Below are 22878 nucleotides of genomic sequence, written 5' to 3'. Positions count from 1 at the left end.
GACGATGGATATTAAGAGGAGAAGGAGATCGAGTGGAAGGAGGAGACTAAGAGTTGACAAACTGTGGTGATAAAAGACAATGTTAGAGTTAAATCGCATTTTGTTTACATTTTACTCCATTTACTAAAAGATATTGTTGTTTCAACATATTCTAAGTCATAACGGCTATTATAATTTTGAGTGGTGTTATTTTCCATGCGGAGTAATAAAACTACAGATTTGCTTTTAACTTTTAAATATTTGATAAAATTAGTCAGCAATAGATATATATGCTCGTTTGTCAAATAGTTTTATTGACATAAGGGAATAATAGTAACGAGGATATGAATTATTTCTTAATATTATGAGTTTCCTATTTAATGTATTCATTTGGGTGTACTTTTGAACTCACTGCAGTCGTTAATGTCTTATATTAACATTGTTAAAAAATAGACAAAATAATCATATTTTTGGCATATTTTCTAAAATATTTTGAATGTTAAAAAAAAGAATATTTTCGCAAAATGTGATGTGATGTGATGTAAAATGTGGGGAAAACAAACAACGAATTCGATTGCCATTTGTAGACTTACCTTGACGGTTATAGTTTAATATATTAGATATTAGTTAAGAAGCGCATGATTATCTTAAACTTAAAAAAATAATAATAATAAATATCTGATACAGTTTAAGATAACAGGCTTCGGTGTTTAGGATATCCTTCGATAATCATTTATTATTTACCCAAATCATAATCTCATTTCAACAAACCATGAACACCATTGAAATTTTAATCATATATAAAAACATTTGTTTATTCCAAAAAAGTGTTTACTAGTATGTATTCGAAACAAAACATGATTCATAATACAGAAAATAATACATTTATATCAAAGATAACGATGTCTAGAAATTATTGACATTGTGACATTCGACAATGTCAAATACAAAAGTGGTAAAATTAATTACTTGCAAATTAATGATGGCTTCATAAATGAACAGTATCTAACAGTATTTAATGAATTGAGTTGGTGGGTCAACCTTAACGGATGACACACACTACGACATACCATCACAGAACTTTTATAATTAATGATTGTTCTACAACAGATCTACAACAGAAACTAATTGGCGGTTCATTCAGCATTGACCGGACATACGTGGTTTATATCTAATATTCAAATCAACAATTAAAACAATTACTACATTTTAATTACAAAACGCCACAAAACAAAATCCAAATAACAAAACATTGTTTTTATTTCAGGAAATCGACATGTTCAAACACGGATCAATAATGTCAGTTTCGTCAATCGATAAGCGTATTTGGGATACCATTGCAACAGTTCTGTAGTTAGGGGGCGTGGCTAAAATAGCAAGTTAGGTTAAACGAAATGGACAATAATTGCTCGAAAACGGTGAACTAAGCAGAGTTTCATAGAAATTAAAATGTTATGTATAAAAAATATTTATGTGTTAATAATTGATAAGCTAGTTTTCAAGTAAATGTGGTCATATGCTTTGTAGGAAAACCAAGTGAAAAGTGAACTACTTGCAATTATTGGCAATCGAATTAAATGTGTTTTTTTTGGGGTTTTTTTTTTTTTTGGTTTTTTGTTTTTTTGTTTTTTTGTTGTTTTTTTTTTTTTGCTTTTGTTTTTTGTTTATTTTTATGACGGAGTTTAAATCTAATATAAACTTGTTATGTTGACTGCTGTCTTTCTCAATTATTTCTGTTTTAAGACAATTCTCGGGTATCAGAGTAGCGCATTGTTAATGTTTAAGTGTCTCTGTTAAATATAAATTATATTTGTCTGTTTTTTGTTTATTGTTTTTTTTAGTTTGTTTCTTTTTATGTGCGTTTTTGTTGTTTTGTTTTTGTTTTTTGTATGTTTTTTGTTTGTTTTTTTGCTTTGTTTTTTTTTTGTTTTGTATTTTTTTATGTATTGTTTATGTGCCATCTTATGGACACTTTTTGATTTTCTATATATTAAATAAAATTCAAATGTTATTATCATTATCATTATAAACATTATTATAAGGTTACGGACCACCAATTCAACCAATGAGCATTTGGAACATACACAAAAATAGAAGCCTATGGGGAGTGGAATTAGTGGTTTCTAGCCTTAAGCTGAGGCCATGGCAAAATGAAAAGTTTCTTGGAATAGCTTTAAACTACTTGAAGATCTTGTTATCTTTGCTGTGAGAGGAATACACTACAAAAATCCTTGTGAAAAGTGTGGAAAATTTAGTAAAAATATAAAATATTTAACTTTGAGGGCTATATTTACCTAAATATGGTGGTAATCAGCACTTGAAATCAAGTTTTGTGTAAATTTGAGCAAAAATTTGATTAGAAATGAGGAAAAACTCACTTTCATTACTGCAGTTAAGGACATATAAGCATTTGCATATGGCAACATGGAAAATCCATTTTTGAGTACTTTTTTAGCTTTAGGTGCCCTTTACTTGACATGTTTTATTGTGAAAACACTCTATTTACAATTTTAAAGCCAAAGATATCACCTTTTGTGAAAATTTGAAGATTTAGGGTTTTTGACATGTGATCAAGAAAAAGGGGGAGGCATGTCAGACATAAATTTTTAAAAATAGACCAATTTTTCTAAAAATGACTACTTTTAAAGGCTATCTCTTTATTAATATTGTTAAAAAACAAGTTGTGATTAATTTTTTTTTATTTGAAAAATCAGAAAAAGTTCTTTGCAAATATTTAATGCATTTAAGTATGGTAGAATATTGTCACTTTTTTGCTCTCGCAACTTGGTTACCCTATATTTAAAAATCAAATATTTAAAAAAGTGCTTGTCACATTTCACTGAAACTTTGCAAATGCATTCAGTTGGTGTATAGGAAGATACTTATATAGTTATTTATTTTTTCTAAGACAGAAAGTGACTCTTTAGGTTACAGACCATCAATTCAACCAATGAGCATTTGGAACGTACGCAAAAATAGTCCTACGCAGAAATTACCCCTGTTCCTCATAGTGCTGTGAAAAAAGTTCTCATCTCATTTAAAACAATTAAACAGTTTCTGAAAGGAAAAACATTTCTGTATATTTTATAGGTGATTTTGCTTCTTGTGATGTGAAGCCTAATCTCCATAATAATTTCTAAATATACCCCTATCTTGTGAAGTCACTGGGATTTCCCATGCTATTTATAGACACTTCACTTCCGGTGACCAGTACTGCACTGCAAGTCTGCTAACCTCACATGCCAATCTGCGGATTGTGAGCTGACATATGTAGAATCATGCTGATATATAGTCCTCTGCAGGTTAAAGTTAAGGTAAAGTCCAGAGAAGCCACTGAATATTGTGAAATTAGCATAGAAGCCAATGAGAAGTGGAATTAGTGGTTTCTAGCCATAAGTAGTGTAGTTATTGCTGTTGTTTCTGAATATCTTATTTTTTCGCTTATCGAAAAATAACCACATTAACTCAACATATTTCATTATCCTTAAAAAAGCGATTCACAATATTTCCACAATGCCACTAATGTCCTAGTAACATCGCTCAGTGAGAGTATCACTAACGGGCAAATAACCAATATCGCTGACATTATACCCATGACTTTAGAAGAATGTCTCTTATCTCTCATATCACATATTTTCCTCCCTCTATAGGCTGAAGTATTACTCCTATGAACAGAGATGGCAACTTTTATCTTTTCAATTTTTGCCTTCAATTCACTATTAATTTTCATATGTGTAATATTTCGTATCGATATATCTTTATTGGACCACGACCTTAGACAGTTACACGGGCACGTTGACGATATGAGGGTGTAAACTGTAGTAGCCACTACAACCCTATTAAAAGGCGTCACTTGGTGTTTCTTGTTGTTCGTTGGTAAAACATCCATATTGAATGAAAGGTTGTTGTAACTATCCAGTATAGAGGTTCGTTGCTTTTTGGTTGTGGTGAATTTTGTTTGTGAGGGAACACTGATATTGAAGAGACCATTTGAATATCTATTCGGACTAGCCTTTGGAGTCGTTGATGATACCATTTCTGAAATAACTGTTTTCTTCAAGGTCGTCGGTCGAACCGAGGAAGTTGATGCTCTGCTGATAATACTTGTCCGCCATCCTTTTGGTATTACAATCCAAGGTGCTACACTAGTTTGTAACTGACTGCTTCTTGGACTTGTCATATTTGGATTTGTTGACAAAGTTTCAGGTGATTTTGTAATATACCCACTGGTTGGAAATGTACTTTGCATTGTAGTCTGTGTAGATGTGGAACTTAAGTTTGTTGTAGTTTTTCTAGTTGTTGAAGTTTTGTGTATGGCCGATTGCACATAATTCAGTTCTGAAAAAACAAAAAACAAAAACAAAAAAAAAAAAACAAAAACACAAGTTAAATAAACTTTTGAACTGAGTTCTGTTTCGAAATTTTTTTCTGTTTCGTTTCCGTCATTTTTGTCCTTTAAGGCACCTATCAGTTATAAATGCCATAGAAAAGACATCTTATTATTAGCGAAATAAATCAGAGTGTACGAACGAAAATTGCCTAGAGAAAGAATTGTATTCTTTATATCACTTGATTATGCATGTTATAATAACAAAAGACGTTTTGCAGAAGTCAGATGAAATTCAACGAAACTTACCATGCGCAAAATTAATTTAGAGGATATAAGGATCGCTGGAAATGAATAAGATATACATGCTAACGTTATCACTCAATTAAAGAAGACTATATGAATGTATGCATGAGTGCTGTTAAATTCTATTTAAGACTCCATCGTTGAAATATTTAATGAATTATTTAAGGACTTACTATTGCAAGCGAGAATATGTTCTATATACATGTACATGCATTATGTACCTATTTGTCATTTTATTAAACAAATGTTTTTGTTTTGCTGTTTTGTGGAAAATGGAATTATTCAAAGTTTATGAAGATTTTGTCAAAGTCAGGAGCAACACTTTTTCTGATAATAAACATTGCAAAAAATTCTTGTATATGCTATTCACAAGTCATTTGTTATTTGTGTTTTTTTTCAACAACTTTCGGTTATTGTTCTATCTAGGAGAAAATGTTAATGTCAACGGGGATCCTTATGATAGTTTATGATAGTTTACTTAGACCAAAGTGTATTTGGAATTTAATAAGATGTTAAATAAGGTGATTAACACTTTGGTTTTATAACTTGTAATGTAATCATGAGAATGCAATAAACGAAAGGACAGTATTTTGACCATTTTCTGAATCATTAGGCCTTGCTTACTATTGTTCGGATAACAGAAAAGTAAGGTTACATTTGAGGGGATTTAGATGAAACCTGCATAAGCATTTATACGGGTAACATGATAATCTTTCAGACAAATTCGTAGTTTTACAAATAAAATATATATGTGTGTATATGTTTAATTACTCCTTTAACAAAATCTGGTTTATTTTGTATATGACCTGTAATAATTGAAGATGACAAAGCATTCAAATATATCGAATACAGTTTTCCCCTTATTCTTAACAATCAAGCATGGGCTTACACTTACTGAAAGGTAATCCAATTGCAACGCTAGTATTGTTGAAACTACTGGCCGATGCATCATAGGTAAGGAAAGATGCCGTGTATGACTTAAAGAAGTACTCAGCTGGCAGGTGTTCATTGTCTGGCAGCGTGTAGGCATTTTTTATCCAGCCATTCAATGTTCCATTTAATATATGAAGTGGTACTTGTCTTACGTTGTTTAAACATGACGCATTGAAGTATACGGCAAAATGACAGTTAGTGCCAGAAGAACTCTGCGAAAATGTATAGGGCATTCCATTTGCTTTATATCCCCTTAAAGTCGATAATGCATTACCAATAGTAGGCAAAAATCCAACATAAAGGTATTTATTGCGTTTATCGTCGCAGAAGCGCGGTCCCGGGTAGTCAAGATGACTTGAATAAAAGATACCAATGGGGAACGAATTGAATTGATCCAGTTGTTCAATTATTGTCTCTTTTTGTAGGCTTGGGCCATGAAGTGTCCGAATTAAAATGAATTTTGAATTCTTTGGAATTAATCTGCTTACGTCTGCTTTGTCTGATGTATACCCCGGACCGGATAAGAATGAATAACCGTATTCCGACCCAAAAGCACAGTACACTAAAAAAGATATGTCATATTTATCCATCATTATGTAACTCTGGTTCTTCGTTTCACCTTTTTTCCAGGCATCCAGACACGATTCTGTAAAACAAAATACAATTATGACAAATTTTGTTTACAAAACAGCTTGCAGGATTAAAATACACATATACTGTGAAAGTACTATTGTTCGTGGGGTACCATTTTTTGTAGTTTTCGTTGGTAGCCCAAATCACGAAATTTGGTTCTCAACGAAAATTTCCATTGATGTGTATACTGAAAACTTCAAAACTACGAATTCAAAAATCCTCCACGAAATTTATGTTTCCCACCCCCAATCCACGAAAATGTGTACCCATGAAGAAAAGTACTTTCACAGTAATTAGATCAAGTTATATATGTATTATGTAGTCCTATAACATAAAACCACGCATTTTATGTTTAGTTTTCATGTTTTCATCGGATATTTTCATTTTTGATTTATAGTCAAAATGCGAAGTTTTATCATTGGACCTTAATTTCAAGGTATAAAAATCAACTTTAAATTCTGACATTTTAAGAATATGTTTTCAACAATATATAATTATAAGAAAAAGAAGTCAAATTTACCCCAACAAACCTTGTTTGGAAGATAATATTCCCGAATTAAAACACGAGGTGATCCATCCATAAGCTGACATCGTGTTATGTTACGGTTGGCTGCATTTTAGGATTCATATAGAGGAACGAATTTTAATCATTTAACATGATTTTCAAATATATATTATCTTTGACAAAATGATGTGTGAATAAATTTCGTTGCGTCATTAAAAATCATAAATATTTGCTGATCGCTATTCGGAAATGTGTTTCTCGGGAAATCTTACATGTGCTGATTTAAAAGCAAATTTTGATATTTTTAATGGAATTTCTGCATCTGGTAAGAAATTTATTTTACTGCCACGTATGTTAATTGTGTACTTCAATCATTCTTAAATATTTTTATTTGATATTACGTTATATATAGACAAAAACATCCCGCAGGTCATTTCGCCGGAACGTTACTCCCGCAAAATGATAAAATAAATATACTTCCAGCGTCCAATGATAAAACCTCGCATTTTGACTATAAACGAAAAATGAAAATATCCAATGAAAACATGTAAGATAAACATAAAATGCGTGGTTTTATGTTATAGAACTAAGGTATTACGTGGTGAAGGTAGATTTGTGTCTATTTCAATAATTGTTAAAAAACTAATATTATGGATGAATGACATAATTGAAAATGAAACACAGAGACGAGGCGATATCATTTTTTGAAATATACAAAGTTCATATATGGACAGCTTTGCCATCAATTGATTTAAGTGGGTAGACCCAATGTAAGGGACATAACTCTAAACATAAGTGATATGTTTGTATTATATTGAATTTCACCAAAGCCTTTTCACTTAAAACAATATGAAATCAGTCCAAGTTACTTGGATGCTTACAAGAAACTGATTTAAATTGATGAATACAAACGTTCAAATGATGTGTAAGAGTTGTGTCCCTAACCTTAAGTCTACCACCTGATAATGAATATAAATAATTTAATAAACAGCACTTACCAAACCCTACTGCTCCACAGCCAACGATATGAAAAAATACTATAGAAATTATATTCATATTCAGAAAATATAAATATCCAACACTGTTGGACAATTCTATATAATTTTCCACTACTTAGTTTTTTATATCACATCTTTCTATCATGATATGCACTTTTTAAAAATAGTTTTCTATAAACTCATTTCGATACAATGTCATCGTGTATACTATTTTCTCTCGAAATTCATTTGAATATAAACAGATTATAACAAATAAGATATGAATATCGACACATTTTCCTATACATTTTAAAATCTCCTTGAAAAGGCCGATATAATACATAAAGTGGAAATTGTTTTATTTTGATACATTGTATATTAGATAAGTTTCAAGTTTGAGATTAAATAACTGTTTGATCACATTTTATAAACGTCAAACCGGAAAGTTTCTACAAATATAAAATACAGTAATTATACTTGGTCTATATATGTTCATTTCAATGAGGGATTATTTACTGCTTTACATTTGCACTATTAGTTGCAAGTGAACTAGAAATTTTTGCAAATCATCAAAAACTGCTACAGTGATTTTGTACGGGCATCATGTGTTGGTATTTCATCATATGTGTTAATATAATTAAGACGTATTGCAGCTCCGCCACAAAGATCTACTTCCTGTATTAATGGATTCGCTGTATCGCAAACACAACTTGTCTTTAAGTTTGCATTTATACGGTTATAAATGAATTTAGTTGATCGAAATTGTAGAGTTGAATCGTAAAGGAGTGTTCTTCCTTTCTGGTCCATTTAAAATTACATATGACAATGTATACTTCAACGACCGATATAGTAGATTTTTTCACACTGTAATACTGGTCCGATCAAAGCACATAATTATACTCGGCGTCACATAAATAACACACTGTTCAAATTTGAATAAAAATAATTCTACGACTTTATTGACACCTACCGTCGTTTAAATTGTCTTAAATTACTTGCTCATTCGTTTAGCCAAACAGTATGTTATTTATGTGACGCCGAGTATAGTTACAAATGGGTAAGCAAATGTAAATAAATTCAAGCTAACGAAATGCATTTAGTCAAATACGTCTTAATCACCTGAACATTTTTTGTTTCCATGTCATTAAAGCCTGAGCATAATTTACTTTTTCGGGTCATGTTGAGTTTTCTAGCTTATCAGCTTTTGTATATCCATCGAATTCATTCATACCGTTTACAGAAATTTACAAAGAAAGAAACATTAACTAGGGATTAATTCATGTATTAAAGATAGAAATAGTACCAATTGGGACAGACACATTTTTACCATTTTAAGTATAGTTATTGATATTATGTACTTTTCTGGATAAATAGTTTTAAGACCATTTTGTGATGGGCAATTATTGTAACAATACCTACCGCCCCCTGTCGAGCGAGTATAGGGGTAGAAAATACCAAGGAGTTCAAATAATAAGAAAGATAACATTTGAATAGACAACATTTCCGATTGACCAAACTGTATATTAAGTTTTGATTTTTTATCAGAAAATGACGATTAAAACAGACACAATGTGTCGTTTCGTTTACTGTTTTGTTTTGTTTTGTTGTTTTATTTTGCAATTCTATTTTTTTCTTCTTTAATTTGTTGACTTTATTCTTATCCGAAATGTTAATCAAATATAAAATTTTATTTGATTAAGTTATTGAGTGCTTTTGAGGACTTAATTGCAGAAATTTATTTAATTTATCGACAGAATATTTATGCACCATCATGATGGAATTTCGACTCTAAATTCGTATATTGTCATAGTTTAGAAATTAGTACTTGAGCTTGCTGGTACCTTTGACAAGATATTATCTCGAGTTGCTACGAGGTCCCAGATTTAACAAGTGCGCCAAGGGTTCGTGGCACGACTAAATATATTTTGGTCATTGACGATAATGAATTGGTTCTCTTATTTCTTATTTTCCCTACAATTTATTATTTCTTGCAACACGAATTTCTAATTTTGTGATCGGCGGATTGACATAGTAATATTGTAACGTTTTGACGAGAGAATTCGGAAATTTCCAAATGCATTTCACATGTGAATTATCTATATGATATTTGGCTACAATTAGTCATTATGAGTGCACCTAAGTATAGACGGTAGCCTATTATCGCATTGATATGGCTGTTGGTTGTACGCTCTGGTATCACAATCTGACCGATATGGTCGGTCTGAGCAAGTAAGAAACGCGTACGACATCTATTGATATGAGAATTCATAACCATCGTGAAAATGTAGTTCCAACGCAATTGTTTATTGTAATATATGCGCCATCAAAGTAACAAATACGATGTAAAATATAACTAATGGACTTTGTTGAACTTACCTTCAATATGGTAAAGACCTCATGCAATAAAATTGATCACTAAAAATCAGACAAAAAGGTATGATTGCAAAATATGTTGTCAACTTTTGAAGTGAACGGACAAAAATCAGAAATTGACCACCATTAAACATTTCGTTTGTTTTACTAAAAAATTCTAAATATTGAAATAAGTTACAATGTAACGATTTCGATAAAGAAACTGTAATGCAAAAAAAATTTCAAACTCTGTAATACAAACACATTGGTATTTTCCTTCATTTTTTTGCAGAAGGACACTCGTACGTGTAACACAAAATTCGGCATAGTAAAAGAGATAAAAGTAAAAGAAAAAAAAAACTATACAGATGGAAGTGACTGTTACTTAAAGTTTTTACATATCTTAACACCTTTTTGTGACAACAGATCCGAATGTATACATTAACTTAGTTAAGAGATCAGCATAAACAGCATTCGTTGAAAAGAAAAAAAGATCTGATCTAACTTCAAAATCCAATCTCCAAAAGCAAGTTCATAAAGCAAAAGATGCATTATAAATGGGACGATTACAGTCGATGTGGATGTATAATGTGTCATCGGATCCGTGTAGTTCGTGGTACTTTGAATTTTCAAAGACGGCGCAATGAAATACGTATCTGTGTCTGCATTCTTCACCAAATAGTCAATATTCTCCGATGCAAATAGTTTACAGTTCTCTCTCTTGTCTTCGCATATGCAGTATGAAAATGCAGTACAATCGATATCTTTTAAACATTCAGTTCGACGCTGTTCAAGGGTCAAATTCATTTTAGTTCCCTTGGTCCTGGGTTCAACGCTTATACTAGTTTTGATTAATTCCAATTCGGTCTTCAGATAACTCCGGAAAAAAACAGATGTCCTATCATTATTAAGTGATGCATATGCGTTTGTGTTGTCTAGATGTTTCAGTCCTATATCCACATTCCGTACATATTGTGATTGCTACACAGTCTCTAGTCTCCTCACAAGCATCAATACACTCTGATAACTTTATTTCTCGTGATTCATAGGGTTATTCCAAAGTCTCGTGCCCTTAAACTCTAAGTTACTTGTCATGTGGGCAGTAATCGACTATTCCTTTCTTTTATAATGGAAGGTACTTCCGTAGATTGTTTGAAATTTGATTATAATATATTTCATTATTATCAAAGGTTTTTCTAGTTATCAAATCTGCAATTGGTTTAAGCTTGTTTGTGATCGGTACTTGGTTTTCCGAAGCATGAAAAGTCCAGGTCGAAGATTTGCCATCTTCGGGAGGTACTAAACCAAATGTTATAGTCCTGCTAGTCACTAATTGCGAAAACTGCGTTGCTGCATCTTTAAAGAGTAATAAAGGGAACCAAGGTTATAGAGTAATCAAAAGAATGTAATCCAGGGACAAAGATCAGACATGGAAAACAGAAATACACAACAAAGAACATAAAGTAACTAAAATCATACATACAAAGTAACAAAAGTAAATGAGCAAATCGGACTCCAATGATAATATAATACTAAAATAATAATCTGTATTCATTGTGTATTCTTTTACTAGAGAAGCGCCAAATGAAATTTCTGACGGAAAATGAGTCCCAGATGAATAAAAAAGTCTTATTTTGATTACTTGATCCCTGATTGAGTTTAAAAACTCTTCTCTCAAAATCGTTTGCGAAGTCAGGAAGGTTAGATAATATAAGTCTTGTATAATAGGAATAGCAACGGGCTAATGAAATGATATAGTTCGTTAAGATTTCTTAAAGTTAACATTAGCTTTGAAGTTGAATCTGCCTCATCAAAGAACAGAAGTCAGGTTGGACAAATCATTTTCCCTACTCACTATTGTTGATTTGAACGACAGCAAACAAGAGGAAGTCGGCAAAACGTGAATTCCGGTTGGAATTTTGAAACATCAGTCAGCGGAGTACCCATCATGACTATATTGTGCTTTGAATATCAATGTAACCGGGGGTCATGTTCTGTAGCTAACGGATATACATTGAGTATGTTATATCCACCAAATGCAAAATCAATGTCGGGGTACATGTAAGTATGTTTATATCTTTAACCGTGTCACACCAACTTCCAGCTGTAAAACACATTAACAATTTACGAATATGGTGTAACGTGTCAAAACCAAACCCTTAAGAAATTCGAAAAAACAATTAAAAACAAAACGCCAGTTTAAATCCCTAATCTCAGTACATGCTTTGTAACTTGGTAAACTGAATATTTATATATGCCGAACAAATTTAAAACTCGAAAGATGTTCGTTTTGGCAGGTTACACTGTAGTGATTTTGCACGAATAGTAAAACAAAAGTAAATACATAGTGTCACTTTTCCCCTTAAAATTTTTCATTGAATTATTTGTGTTTGCAAATTATAGTATGCAACTTATTATTGCATTGTAATTCATGCAAAGTAATTACTTACCAATTGATTGCTCTTAACGTTTAATACAAATTAAGGAAGATTTTTCTTATTTTTAATGAGATTTAAGAAAATGTGTCGCATGGGGATAACACATTTTTTATGGTATGTGCTGAAAAAATTCTTTAGTCGACGACCACGAATTACAGGGCGGCCTATTGTTTTTGTTATATTTCTCAGTTTTATTTTTCTTGACAATGAACAATTCCGAGGATTTTATGGAGCGCTGTTAGATCGCTTTGATAAACATTTTTATCTCCCCGTGTTTGACTTTTTTTGAGCGAAGGAATGTAATTTTTCAACCCGACAGACTGGCTTACTGTCCCATTGAAATAGTGGGAAGCAGTAGACTTCAAATATTCAATTTATTTAAGCTGCAATAAGTACACGGATATTCTAAAATAACTTATTTCAAGCCATTTATATACTTGCTGATATTAAACAAAACTGTTTTACGTTTCTAAAGAAAATGTTTAGTGTTTTTCTTTTCCCCAGTGAGACCGCGGACGACTTAAAACCTACACATAAAGTTTAATTAAGTTGCACTATTTAGAATACACGACAAACACTTGACATACCTACTGAGTGTTTTATGAAGATGATTGCGAGCAACAAACTACTCTGCATGGCTTAAACCTAAATGTTAAACAAGAGAAAACACTAAAAAATACAAAAAAGAAAGAAAAAGCATGCCTGCAGAAAAAAAAGACAGTACAGCTTAATCGAATTTCTAGGAAAAGAAATCATAAATTACCGTACTATACCTCATTCATTGAAGGAGGACAATAGTTACATATATTTACCTTTTTTTAGTATATTATAGAAAATTGTCGATATTTTGCTTTTTAGGTTATAATCTTTTTCTTATATACCTTTCGTATACGTTATATAGAAAACATACGGGAAAAATACAAAATAACAAAAGTTACTGGATACTAGATTACTTAATCTCACTTGAATTTGGTGGAATAAAAACCGTGGCCATCAGAAATGATATTTATTTAAAGATGATTTCTAACTTTTGACCAAGTTATTCAATATTACCAATATAGTGGCACTTTACGCTTTATGTGCCACCAAGAGGTTATCAACAGATGTAAAATGTCCCAAATATGAAATTTCCATCATAACTTAAATGTTTAATAAAATTAAACAACTTATCTTTTCAATACTTTATCAATTTCAGTCCACATTTGAACTGTAATCAGAACGTCAAAATCGCGGACCAATCGACGTTCATGACGGCACTGTACCCCCTCCCCCCAATTGTTGTTTTTATGGAATATAGAGTTGAAAAAGTTAAAAGTTAAAAGTTGTGGTTATTGACATCATCAAGCACTAATACTTTCAAGATGAATAACTGAATTGTTACACATATTGAATTGATACCACTCTACGACAGTACAAGTGTCGAGACAATACTGAAGGTCCTCTTAACAGATGCATTCTGGGAATAGCATTGATAGTACACGTGGCAGATCCAACTATAAGGCGTTGTATTTTATAGATTTTTGTGGCGTTTTTGACAATATATGGAAATATGATCGAAGTATTTTTTTCTTGAGTAGATAGACCGACAGAGGAAAGAACGGATATATGGTTGTCAACTACCTCTTTTAGAAGCAGCATTTGTGTCGTTGCTTTTAGTATTTTCTACAACAACCTCTGATAATAGCATTATTTGCTTGTAATACAACTTGCAAAACGAATTGTTTAGTGCTTTCCTTGCTTATACAACAACATACAAGTCATTTTTCGTAGACACTATTTTGGCTATATCGAGATTACCTGAAAATGTGTTTAGAATTGACACTCATTGACCTACTTTCATACGTGTCATGATGAAAGAACTCATAGCTTTCACTCACTCTGATGTTAATTCTTGTTTGATTGATTATCAGGCATAGTCCTCCACAGCATTTTTTACAATTTGAAATTTATAATTGCAATTTATTTATAGCAGTTCACGGTTTTGGACATTTCTCAAGGACGGAACGATTCGGTTTTTCATTTCTATGATGTCTAAATCACCGATAATAACGTGACCGGAAGTCCGATACTTGAACGGGGAAGTGTGTGAAGAAAAGTTGTTATGAGTTCCTGCAATACCTTTTTGTATGCAATAGGTGGAGTATAGGAATGTGAAATAGTCGGTATAAATTTGTATTTGAAATACGGGGGAATTTTGTTCGTGACACTCTTTTTGATGGAGGATTTTAGCCAAATTAAGGGCATCTACCTTTTAAGTATTGATCAGGAAACAAGCAAATTATGTGAAGAACTAAATTAATCTTGTTGTCAAAAGTGATGCAAAGAATCGAAATCATATATAAATGTAAATTTTTTTTTTTTTTTTTTTTTTTTTTTTTTTTGTTTTTTTGAACATCGCTAACCTTACTTACTTGTGTCTTGTGTAGTACTTATAATACTCTATTGGCTGTATGTTAACCAACTTTATCAGGAAACAGATCAGTAATAGTTCCTTATTTGTCCAAAAATGTCGCTTTGTTTATCTTATCTTATTTGATATTTAATTTTAATATTAAAACAAGATCGATAAATGTCGATGTATCTAGGTAGGTTAATAATAATAATGGTTTGTCTTGATAAGTTAATTTCGAAGTCGTCCCATGTATGTAACTTTTTATTTGTTTACACAATAATTCGAAAAATGTCCGAAACGATAAACCATCAGGAGTACGTGTAAATACAAGCATCTGACAAACTTATTCTCGGGAACAGAATATCTATGAAAGCTATTTATTTAAAAATTCTGAATACATTTCAAAATATTCAAAAACTTCATATAACTCTTCCCCCTGATAAAAGTGTAACGCATGTTTTAATTCTTTTTATGAATTCCTCGTTATTTACAAGATCAAACTTATTTTCTAAAGTACTGTTAACACAAAGATTGTTTACCAGCAACACATACTATGAGTGTGTTATGTGGTATCAAAAACCATGTCCCAACCCTGTCTCTGGGAAGAGAGTCTCTATGCCTTGCTTCTGTATGAAACAATATGTGACAAAGTCATTTAACATGCTACCTCATTAACTCATACAGACTTCATACGTGTCTATTGACGTGACGCTAGCACTCTGTCTAGTGTGATCATGTCAAAGTTACCTATCTGAAGATTCTGGGAAGGTAATCGAATCTCTCTTAAATACAAATAAATGACCATCTTCATAGTATGCTCTCTGTCCAATTTTCGAAATTATTCCGAGGATACTTTATCAAGAATTCCTATCTTTATAATTATCCCTAGCCGTATCATAAACACATACTCTTAGCAAATTGCCAAAGTGTTCTCAAATATTTAATTTGACATCTGTACTTGAATTGATGTGCGACTACAATGTAATCGCATCGCTGAGTGTAGAAATAAACATGAGAAGGAGATGGTTAATTTATTTGTTTGTTTCAATGCATACAACTTTTGTTTTGCTATAAAAGGGAATGTTATACCCTGACAATAACCCTTAACTTCAAATCAGAATATGTTATTTTAGTAGAATGTTGGCCTATTTTGCCAACAAACCTTTTAATTTAACAGGTATACCGCAATGGCCCTGACTAAGTACATGCATTTCAATCAAAATGGTGGGTTAATTCTTGGTTTTACAGAGCGCTAAACTGCCTTTTTCCATTGTGGCGCAAATATACCAGTATTTTTGATTTAGCATTTACTCGTAATCGGTAAATTAGTGGATTTCATTACCTTTTCTTAGTAAAGAAATTTGGCATATGCGAACCTTTCAAATCTTTCAAACAAAACCTTTTAAAATAAAAAATTAGTTAGCTTGTTGAAGAATGTGATTCTTTCATACGGATAGAAATATCACCTGCAAACCTAATATTGTAAGAAATTAATGAAAATTTAAAAGAAATTCGTTCTATGGAATATCTGTTGGTATAACTGGCATATCTCTTGTAATTGTGTAGCATTGGGAGATATAATTTTAGGCCGTGCTGAGACGATATCTGATTTTACAAGATGTTTAAAGTAAATAAACTGTCTATCTATGTTTCTTTTATTTAGTTGGCCAACAGTTAATATGGCTTGCAACATTGGTATTTGCCATTCTTTACATACAAAAGTGTAAGTGAACAATGTGTCATCTAGTTTATTTTGTCATTCTATAATAGCACAGGAAAGCATACTTTCGATATCAAATAAAGGCTCGCCGGAGGACATGACATAGAGATCTAGGCATATCCAGATATTAGAACGAAATTTCAATATGTACGTAAGCCTGAAGAAATAATCTGAATCACAAAAAAACGGAAAAATATAACGTTCATTCCTTATAATTTAATTTAAGTACCAAAATTCAACGAGTAAAATCATTAAAAAAGTTTGATGACGTAACAGTCATTACACAATCTTGACTATGAGATGATAAACGAAATTTTTGAACCTATCAGAAACCGTGTAACTTCTGAAATTAAATTGTATACAAATGAAAATATCAGTTTCCAAATATCGCCCTCAGACCTTCAAAATACAAAAGTATCAATGATAAATATAACAAATGTTTGTATGCAGTACTCATGTTTTCAGAAGTTACCTCTCACCAGTAGTATATTTAGAAATAAATACTGAGGAAGATCGTGAAAATAAATTATGACACAAGAAATACTATAAACCAGAATATCAAAATAAGAAGCCAAATTGAGATCCGAAGAAGTCTTGCTATGTATGAATGAAACCTCTGTCTTGAATATCATGCTTTTACAAATTTCGGAATTAGGTCATCTGATGTGAAAAAGCTGTGTTTGAATATTTAATTCGATTTTATATTTGTTTCCTCTTTTTTAATCGTATATTCCGAGGTTCCTGTCAATTTTAAACATAAAAATGACAAATTTTCTAATACAAAGGAGGTGCCACTTAACCTCTGGATAAACAACTCAATATTAAGTCTAATTTACTTTAAAGGTATTAATGTATAAGACTTAATATGAAATTTGTATCGTATTTATGTAATAAAGATTAAATGGACTTTTTTCCGAAAATGGGGCAATTTTTACCTATTGGCCATAACCGTTATTTTGCAAAAACCCATTTGCAAGTTGCGTTGAAAACTTATATTTAATTAACCAATCATATACGAAACTAAAAACAATTTATTTGAAAAAAATCACCTTTTAGTATTTGAAAATTTTGTGGTAAGTAATCGGAAAATATTTGTATAAATAAATATTTGACTAAAACTTTAATGGATAAAACCATATATGTACTCATACTTTGTAAGAAATAATTCCCAATCATCTTCCAAATATACCGAGAAAGATGTTAACAAAATGCTGGAAATTTTAATCGACAACATATTTGTCCAGTGTGGTGGACGTGTTCTTCAACAAACGGTCGGCATTCCATTGGGAACAAATTGTGCTCCTTTACTTGCTAACCCATTCCTTCACTCTTATGAGGCTGACTTTATAGCTGATCTGATCAGAAAGAAAAAATATCGTTTGGCTAGATCCTTCAATCTCAGTTTCTACTATATAGATGACGTATTATCTTTAAACAATCCTAATTTCGGGGATTTGATACATCGCATCAACCCAAAAGAACTTGAGATAAAGGATACTACAGACACCGTGAAGTCAGTCTCATATATTGACCTACACTTAGAAATCGATGGTAAAGGAAAACTATTGACCAAACTTTACGACAAACGTGATGACTTTTCATTCAGAATTGTCAACTTTCCTTTCATCTGTGGCAACATCCCTTCGGCACCTGCGTATGGAGTGTTCATATCACAACTGATATGTTATGCCAGAGCTTGCCGAAACTACGCAGACTTTTTGTATCGCGCTAGAACTCTAACAAATTGGCTTCTGAAACAGGGTTATGTTGCTACAAGATTGAAGTGATTACTACAGAAGTTTTATGGTCGTCATCATGAACTCGTTGATCGTTATGGTGTATCCATCTGCACCATGAAAACTGATTTATTCAACGGGTCATAGTTTTCCGTTCCTCGTTTGTATACCCCGGACTTTGTTCAGCGTGTCATAGTTTTCCTTTCTTCTATCGTCTACCTCGGACATGACTTTTTATGAGCAACTCGGTGGGTGTTTCTAGAAAATCTTACCCTACCAGTGCACCTGGTTCATGCTCCCAGTTTTTAGTGGAGTCCGAGTTGCTCATTTGGTTTTGTTACTTTGTATGTATGATTTTAGTTACTTTATGTTCTTTGTTGTGTATGTCTGTTTTCCATGTCTGGTCTTTGTCCCTGGATTACATTCTTTTGATTACCCTATAAAATTGGTTCCCTTGATTACTCTTTCACTAAGTTTTCCGGATATCAAAATGTCTCATACTGAACACGGAGCATTGTCAAATACAGCATGATACAACAAATGATTCAAAATAATGTCAAACATATATTCATTGTCTAGATGATGAAAAAAATATATATAATAGGCACAGTTATATGCTGGATAGGGTTTTATGCTGAAGATAGATACATAATGAAAACCGTAAGCTTAAAATCACGAAAAGAATTTAAAAAGAAAACTCTAAAAGGTTCAGGATATAAAAAAACTGGTAAGATGATTGGTTAGTGGTATTATCTCAAAACAGAGAATATTGCAATAGAAGGCGTCATTTCAAACGTTTTCTTACATGGTGAAATATCAATTACTCAATGTAACCATTTGAAACATATGATCATTTTTTTTGTACTTCTCTAGTTTACAGGAGGAAGGTTGCTGGAGGCTGACATATGTGTTCTATAAGTTGAACTCCTTACCTTTGTTAGGTATGTCTGTTTTCCATGCCTGGTCTTTGTCCCTGGATTACATTCTTTTGATTACCTTAGAACCGTGGTTCAATTGATTACCCTTTAATACTAAAGTTTTACGATAAAAGGGATGATTTGTCATATTTCCTGTTGCCAACTATCAATTTTTGAATGGTGACGTCTCTTTGTCACCGTCATATTGTATCTACACATCAAAATTGTTTCGATTTGCTCGTATTTGTAACAATGATTTTATTTTTTACGAATGGACCCTTAACCGAGAAATTACTTTATCAAGGTTTTCTATACACTAAGCTCGTAAAAATATTCACATTTTTTTCAACTTATACAAGGAACTCTCAAATACATGTGTACATGTGGAAATGATTAATAGATGTATTTAATAGTGTAATATTTTTTACACATCGACTACATTTTAAAGGGGTAGGGTTGTGATCACGCTTAAGTACTGTACTCCGCCGCTGTTTTTGCGTCTGTCCCAAGTCAAGAATGTCTCTTTGACATATTCATCATACATATTCACGTTATACAAATATTTATTAAATAATAAAGTAAAATTATCAACATTGTTATGGTCCCAAAAACCCTTTCTTGACAATTTACAGAATGCAAAATGAACACTATAAATTTTAACCTCAATTCATAGAGACTATCGCGAAATTTACCACTCGCTAAAATATCACGCTATACGGTATTTAAGGTAACCAGTGTTACGTGCATATCTTAGTTCAGAGTTTAACGTTTACAGAAATGGCCGGAAAGTGAATTGTCTTCTGTAGAATATGATTTTAACAATACTGAATCATGAATCAAAATATGCAACTATTTCTAATAATAGTGATAGAACAAACAAAAATTATCCAGTACCAGAAAAACGTAGATATACATAAGTAAATAGGACTATTTTGTGTCATAATATCATAAAAAGGTAATTAAAGTTATCCTGCAGCATCTATGACATTCTTTGACGGCTTATACAGGAAAAAAGGGATAATATTTTCCGGCCATTTTTCCATAGTGCATTTCAACACAATTTGACCTATCGATATCTCAAAAAGACAAACTTTACGAACACTTTGATGGTTGTTTCTGGGGGTCATAAGGTATAAATATTTGATTTAAGTTATAAAATCTCTCTAAATTTCTTTTTTTTTCTATAATGTGTCCAACCTTATACATAATCTGCCTGATTCTTAAAAAAGAAGTAGTAAAAACATACAACTAAACACATAACATTTGTATTGGTGATACTTCACAGTTGTTTAAAGATGTGAGGATTACTCTTATAACATCGTTTTAAACAAAAGTTATGCTTCACGTGTAAATATGTAACGTGCTTTTATGATAATTGCTAAAAATCTGAACGTGTCGCTTAAAGATACTTTCCTCTGGCCAAAAAGAGGTATTTCAGATAACATGCCGAGCGGTGTGGCATATCTGCCTGTATATACTACTTTCTCTGTGAACTAGCACGATAAAAAGCCGTCACAGCTAGATAAACAAGTATAATAAACAGGGCGTGTTTGACTTGTCAATTTGTCATCCTAAAATACCTGCCATAGGGCATGAAATCGTAATCAAGTAATTATATTTCGCATTTTTTTTCAGGATCACAAAGAATGTTTTCTTTCTACCACAACACCTATAACTAGACAGTAGTCTGTGAAGATTCGTTCTATAACTACTACCACAAAGCCACGATTGTACAACTCGTTGTAATTTGTCCATATTGTCTCTACATTGTACTTAATTTATTTATAGCTCTTCATATTAGTAGTAAGTTAACTTAAAACGACAGAAATATTCTTCGATTTTGTTCGATTTGTTCTAAACGTTTAAAATGTCACAGTGCAGATAAATATTATATTAAAGCTGTATTTCTTGTAAGATGTCATCGAAAATAGGTGTAGTGAAGCAGACATGTTTAAAGAATTGTTATTTAGTCTTTATTTCAACTTATGAAATAAGCCATGCTGTCATGCTAAGGGCAATTGGGGTCACTTTTTAGACTCAACACCTAGTGATACTTGAACTTAACAAACATAAACATCAGTTTTAGTGTTATTATCTTATCTAAAACACATAACAAATCTACCAAACAAAATCGAATTCACTAGAAATGATGTTCGTCAAAACATAATCATGATAATAAAAAGCAAACTTTATATCCTGAATCAGTTGTTGGGAGTCGAACTAAGACACAGAGACAGCATTGTTGTACAAAATTGTAACATGACGAAAACATGTTCCAAATGTTATCAAATTTATGCTTGGTATTGCTGACTTATTTTAATGTTGATGTTTAGACAAGAATTTCTTGCTACGGAAGTGGAGATTTTTCGCCTATTTACTCGATGCCGACCAATATGGTATAATTAGCCAACACAATATGAAGAAAACGTATGCATAACTTGAAATGATCCGTGAAGCTATTGGCGACAGAACATTTGCAGTTAAAGAGGCTGACCAGAACAAGTTATGGAATGATCACATTTTCAAGAGAGGGGAAAATAAAGATATATTAGTCGAAGAATATGTATCATACCTCGAAAGAATGTACGACCCTTCATATATGGAAGACATTAAGCGTTCCTTCTTTACAGGTCTTTATGGTGCTTTCTCCACGTCCGTTTTTCGAAAGAAAAATGATAACTTTTCGATGGAAAATTTTTGCACGTTTTGGAAAATTCTTGCTGGTGTTGACGCAAAACTCTGCAAAAGAGTTTTTTACCAGGGGTTTCTCGAATCCTCTTACGTTAGAAGGTCTTTTGGAAGAGTTCGTTCAATTTGTTTCCCTCGACGAGTTTGTTTATGTAGAAAGTTTGAGGGTATTCCTAATTCTGAAGGCACTGTATGAAGTTGTTCCGTTTTTTGACTGATTTTGTCGTCCGTCATGTTGCAATGTTTAAAAGAATCAACTATGTTCTGCTAAGAAGAGCAAATTCTTTCCTTGAGGCATGCTGATAATTTTTGTTATTCTTCGTAAATATTGATTCATAATAATACTGTAAGTTGATTTTGTTTATTTTTGTTCAAATGCAAAAAAAAATATGTTGTTATGCAAAATATTAAATACTCGCAACAAACACGGTAATGCATATCAAAATCGGGAATAGAACAAGATATAGGCCAAACACGCATGATTTTAACCAAACGTTATTTGTGTTTTCTAGTATTTCTAACCACAGGAATACATTTTATATAGGAAAGTGTAATATTACGTACTTGGTCTATTTCGAACTTAAAAACAGGTTGAATGGTCAAGGAAGACATTTCAGTACATGTTTCGGGTTTTCAAAGTATATATATATATATATATATATATATATATATATATATATATATATATATATATATATATATATATATATAATTAATATTTTGGTTGTATTGATGATTTATATTAGTTAAGACAAAACAAAAACAAAAACAAAACAATATATATATATATATATATATATATATATATATATATATATATATATATATATATATATTGTTTTGTTTTTGTTTTTGTTTTGTCTTAACTAATATAAATCATCAATACAACCAAAATATTAATTTGTTACACAGTCTTCCTTCTAGTAATTGTGCACAAAACATACAGACGTTGCATGAAGAAAATATCACGTCCGC

At 31.7% G+C, this 22878-nt stretch overlaps 1 protein-coding gene and 1 long non-coding RNA gene across 5 annotated transcripts; one reads left to right on the top strand and one right to left on the bottom strand.

Moving 5' to 3' along the window:
- Positions 1-278: 278 nt before the first annotated feature.
- On the bottom strand, positions 279-10077 carry LOC148602840 (uncharacterized). 4 transcript variants are annotated; one of them, XM_088552894.1, is made up of 3 exons: positions 10037-10077; positions 5508-6191; positions 279-4317 (listed from the first exon to the last, which is right to left on the bottom strand). In XM_088552894.1, the coding sequence occupies exons 2-3, from the start codon at positions 6136-6138 to the stop codon at positions 3464-3466; spliced, it is 1485 nt and encodes a 494-aa protein (XP_088409020.1). In that variant the 5' UTR covers positions 6139-6191; positions 10037-10077; the 3' UTR covers positions 279-3463. The 4 variants fall into 4 exon arrangements, with proteins under 4 accessions (XP_088409020.1, XP_088409019.1, XP_088409018.1 ...); XM_088552893.1 differs by lacking the exon at positions 10037-10077 and adding an exon at positions 7682-7898; XM_088552892.1 differs by lacking the exon at positions 10037-10077 and adding an exon at positions 6699-7205.
- LOC148602839 (uncharacterized) lies at positions 6863-22499 on the top strand. Its single transcript, XR_015916628.1, has 3 exons — positions 6863-7008; positions 19172-19239; positions 20851-22499. It is a non-coding gene; the product is annotated as an uncharacterized LOC148602839 (long non-coding RNA).
- Positions 22500-22878: the final 379 nt, after the last annotated feature.

This window comes from Perna viridis, chromosome 11 (genome assembly GCF_037379345.1).
Source record: "Perna viridis isolate PV_CMFRI_1.1 ecotype Kerala chromosome 11, ASM3737934v1, whole genome shotgun sequence".
In the NCBI taxonomy this organism is placed as follows: Eukaryota; Metazoa; Mollusca; class Bivalvia; order Mytilida; family Mytilidae; genus Perna; species Perna viridis.
The sequence above is the reverse complement of the archived record's forward strand: the minus strand, read 5'-3'. Positions and strand labels throughout refer to the sequence as shown.

What these genes read in the sequence shown, in the direction of transcription:
- LOC148602840 (XM_088552892.1), bottom strand. Translation starts at nt 6,759, where the DNA reads ATGGATGGATCACCTCGTGTTTTAATTCGGGAATATTATCTTCCAAAC. An exon ending in TCCAAACAAGGTTTGTTGGG is followed by an intron (nt 6,192 to 6,698) that starts GTAAATTTGACT and finishes TTTGTTTTACAG; the next exon opens with AATCGTGTCTGGATGCCTGG. An exon ending in TGCAATTGGATTACCTTTCA is followed by an intron (nt 4,318 to 5,507) that starts GTAAGTGTAAGC and finishes TTGTTTTTTCAG; the next exon opens with AACTGAATTATGTGCAATCG.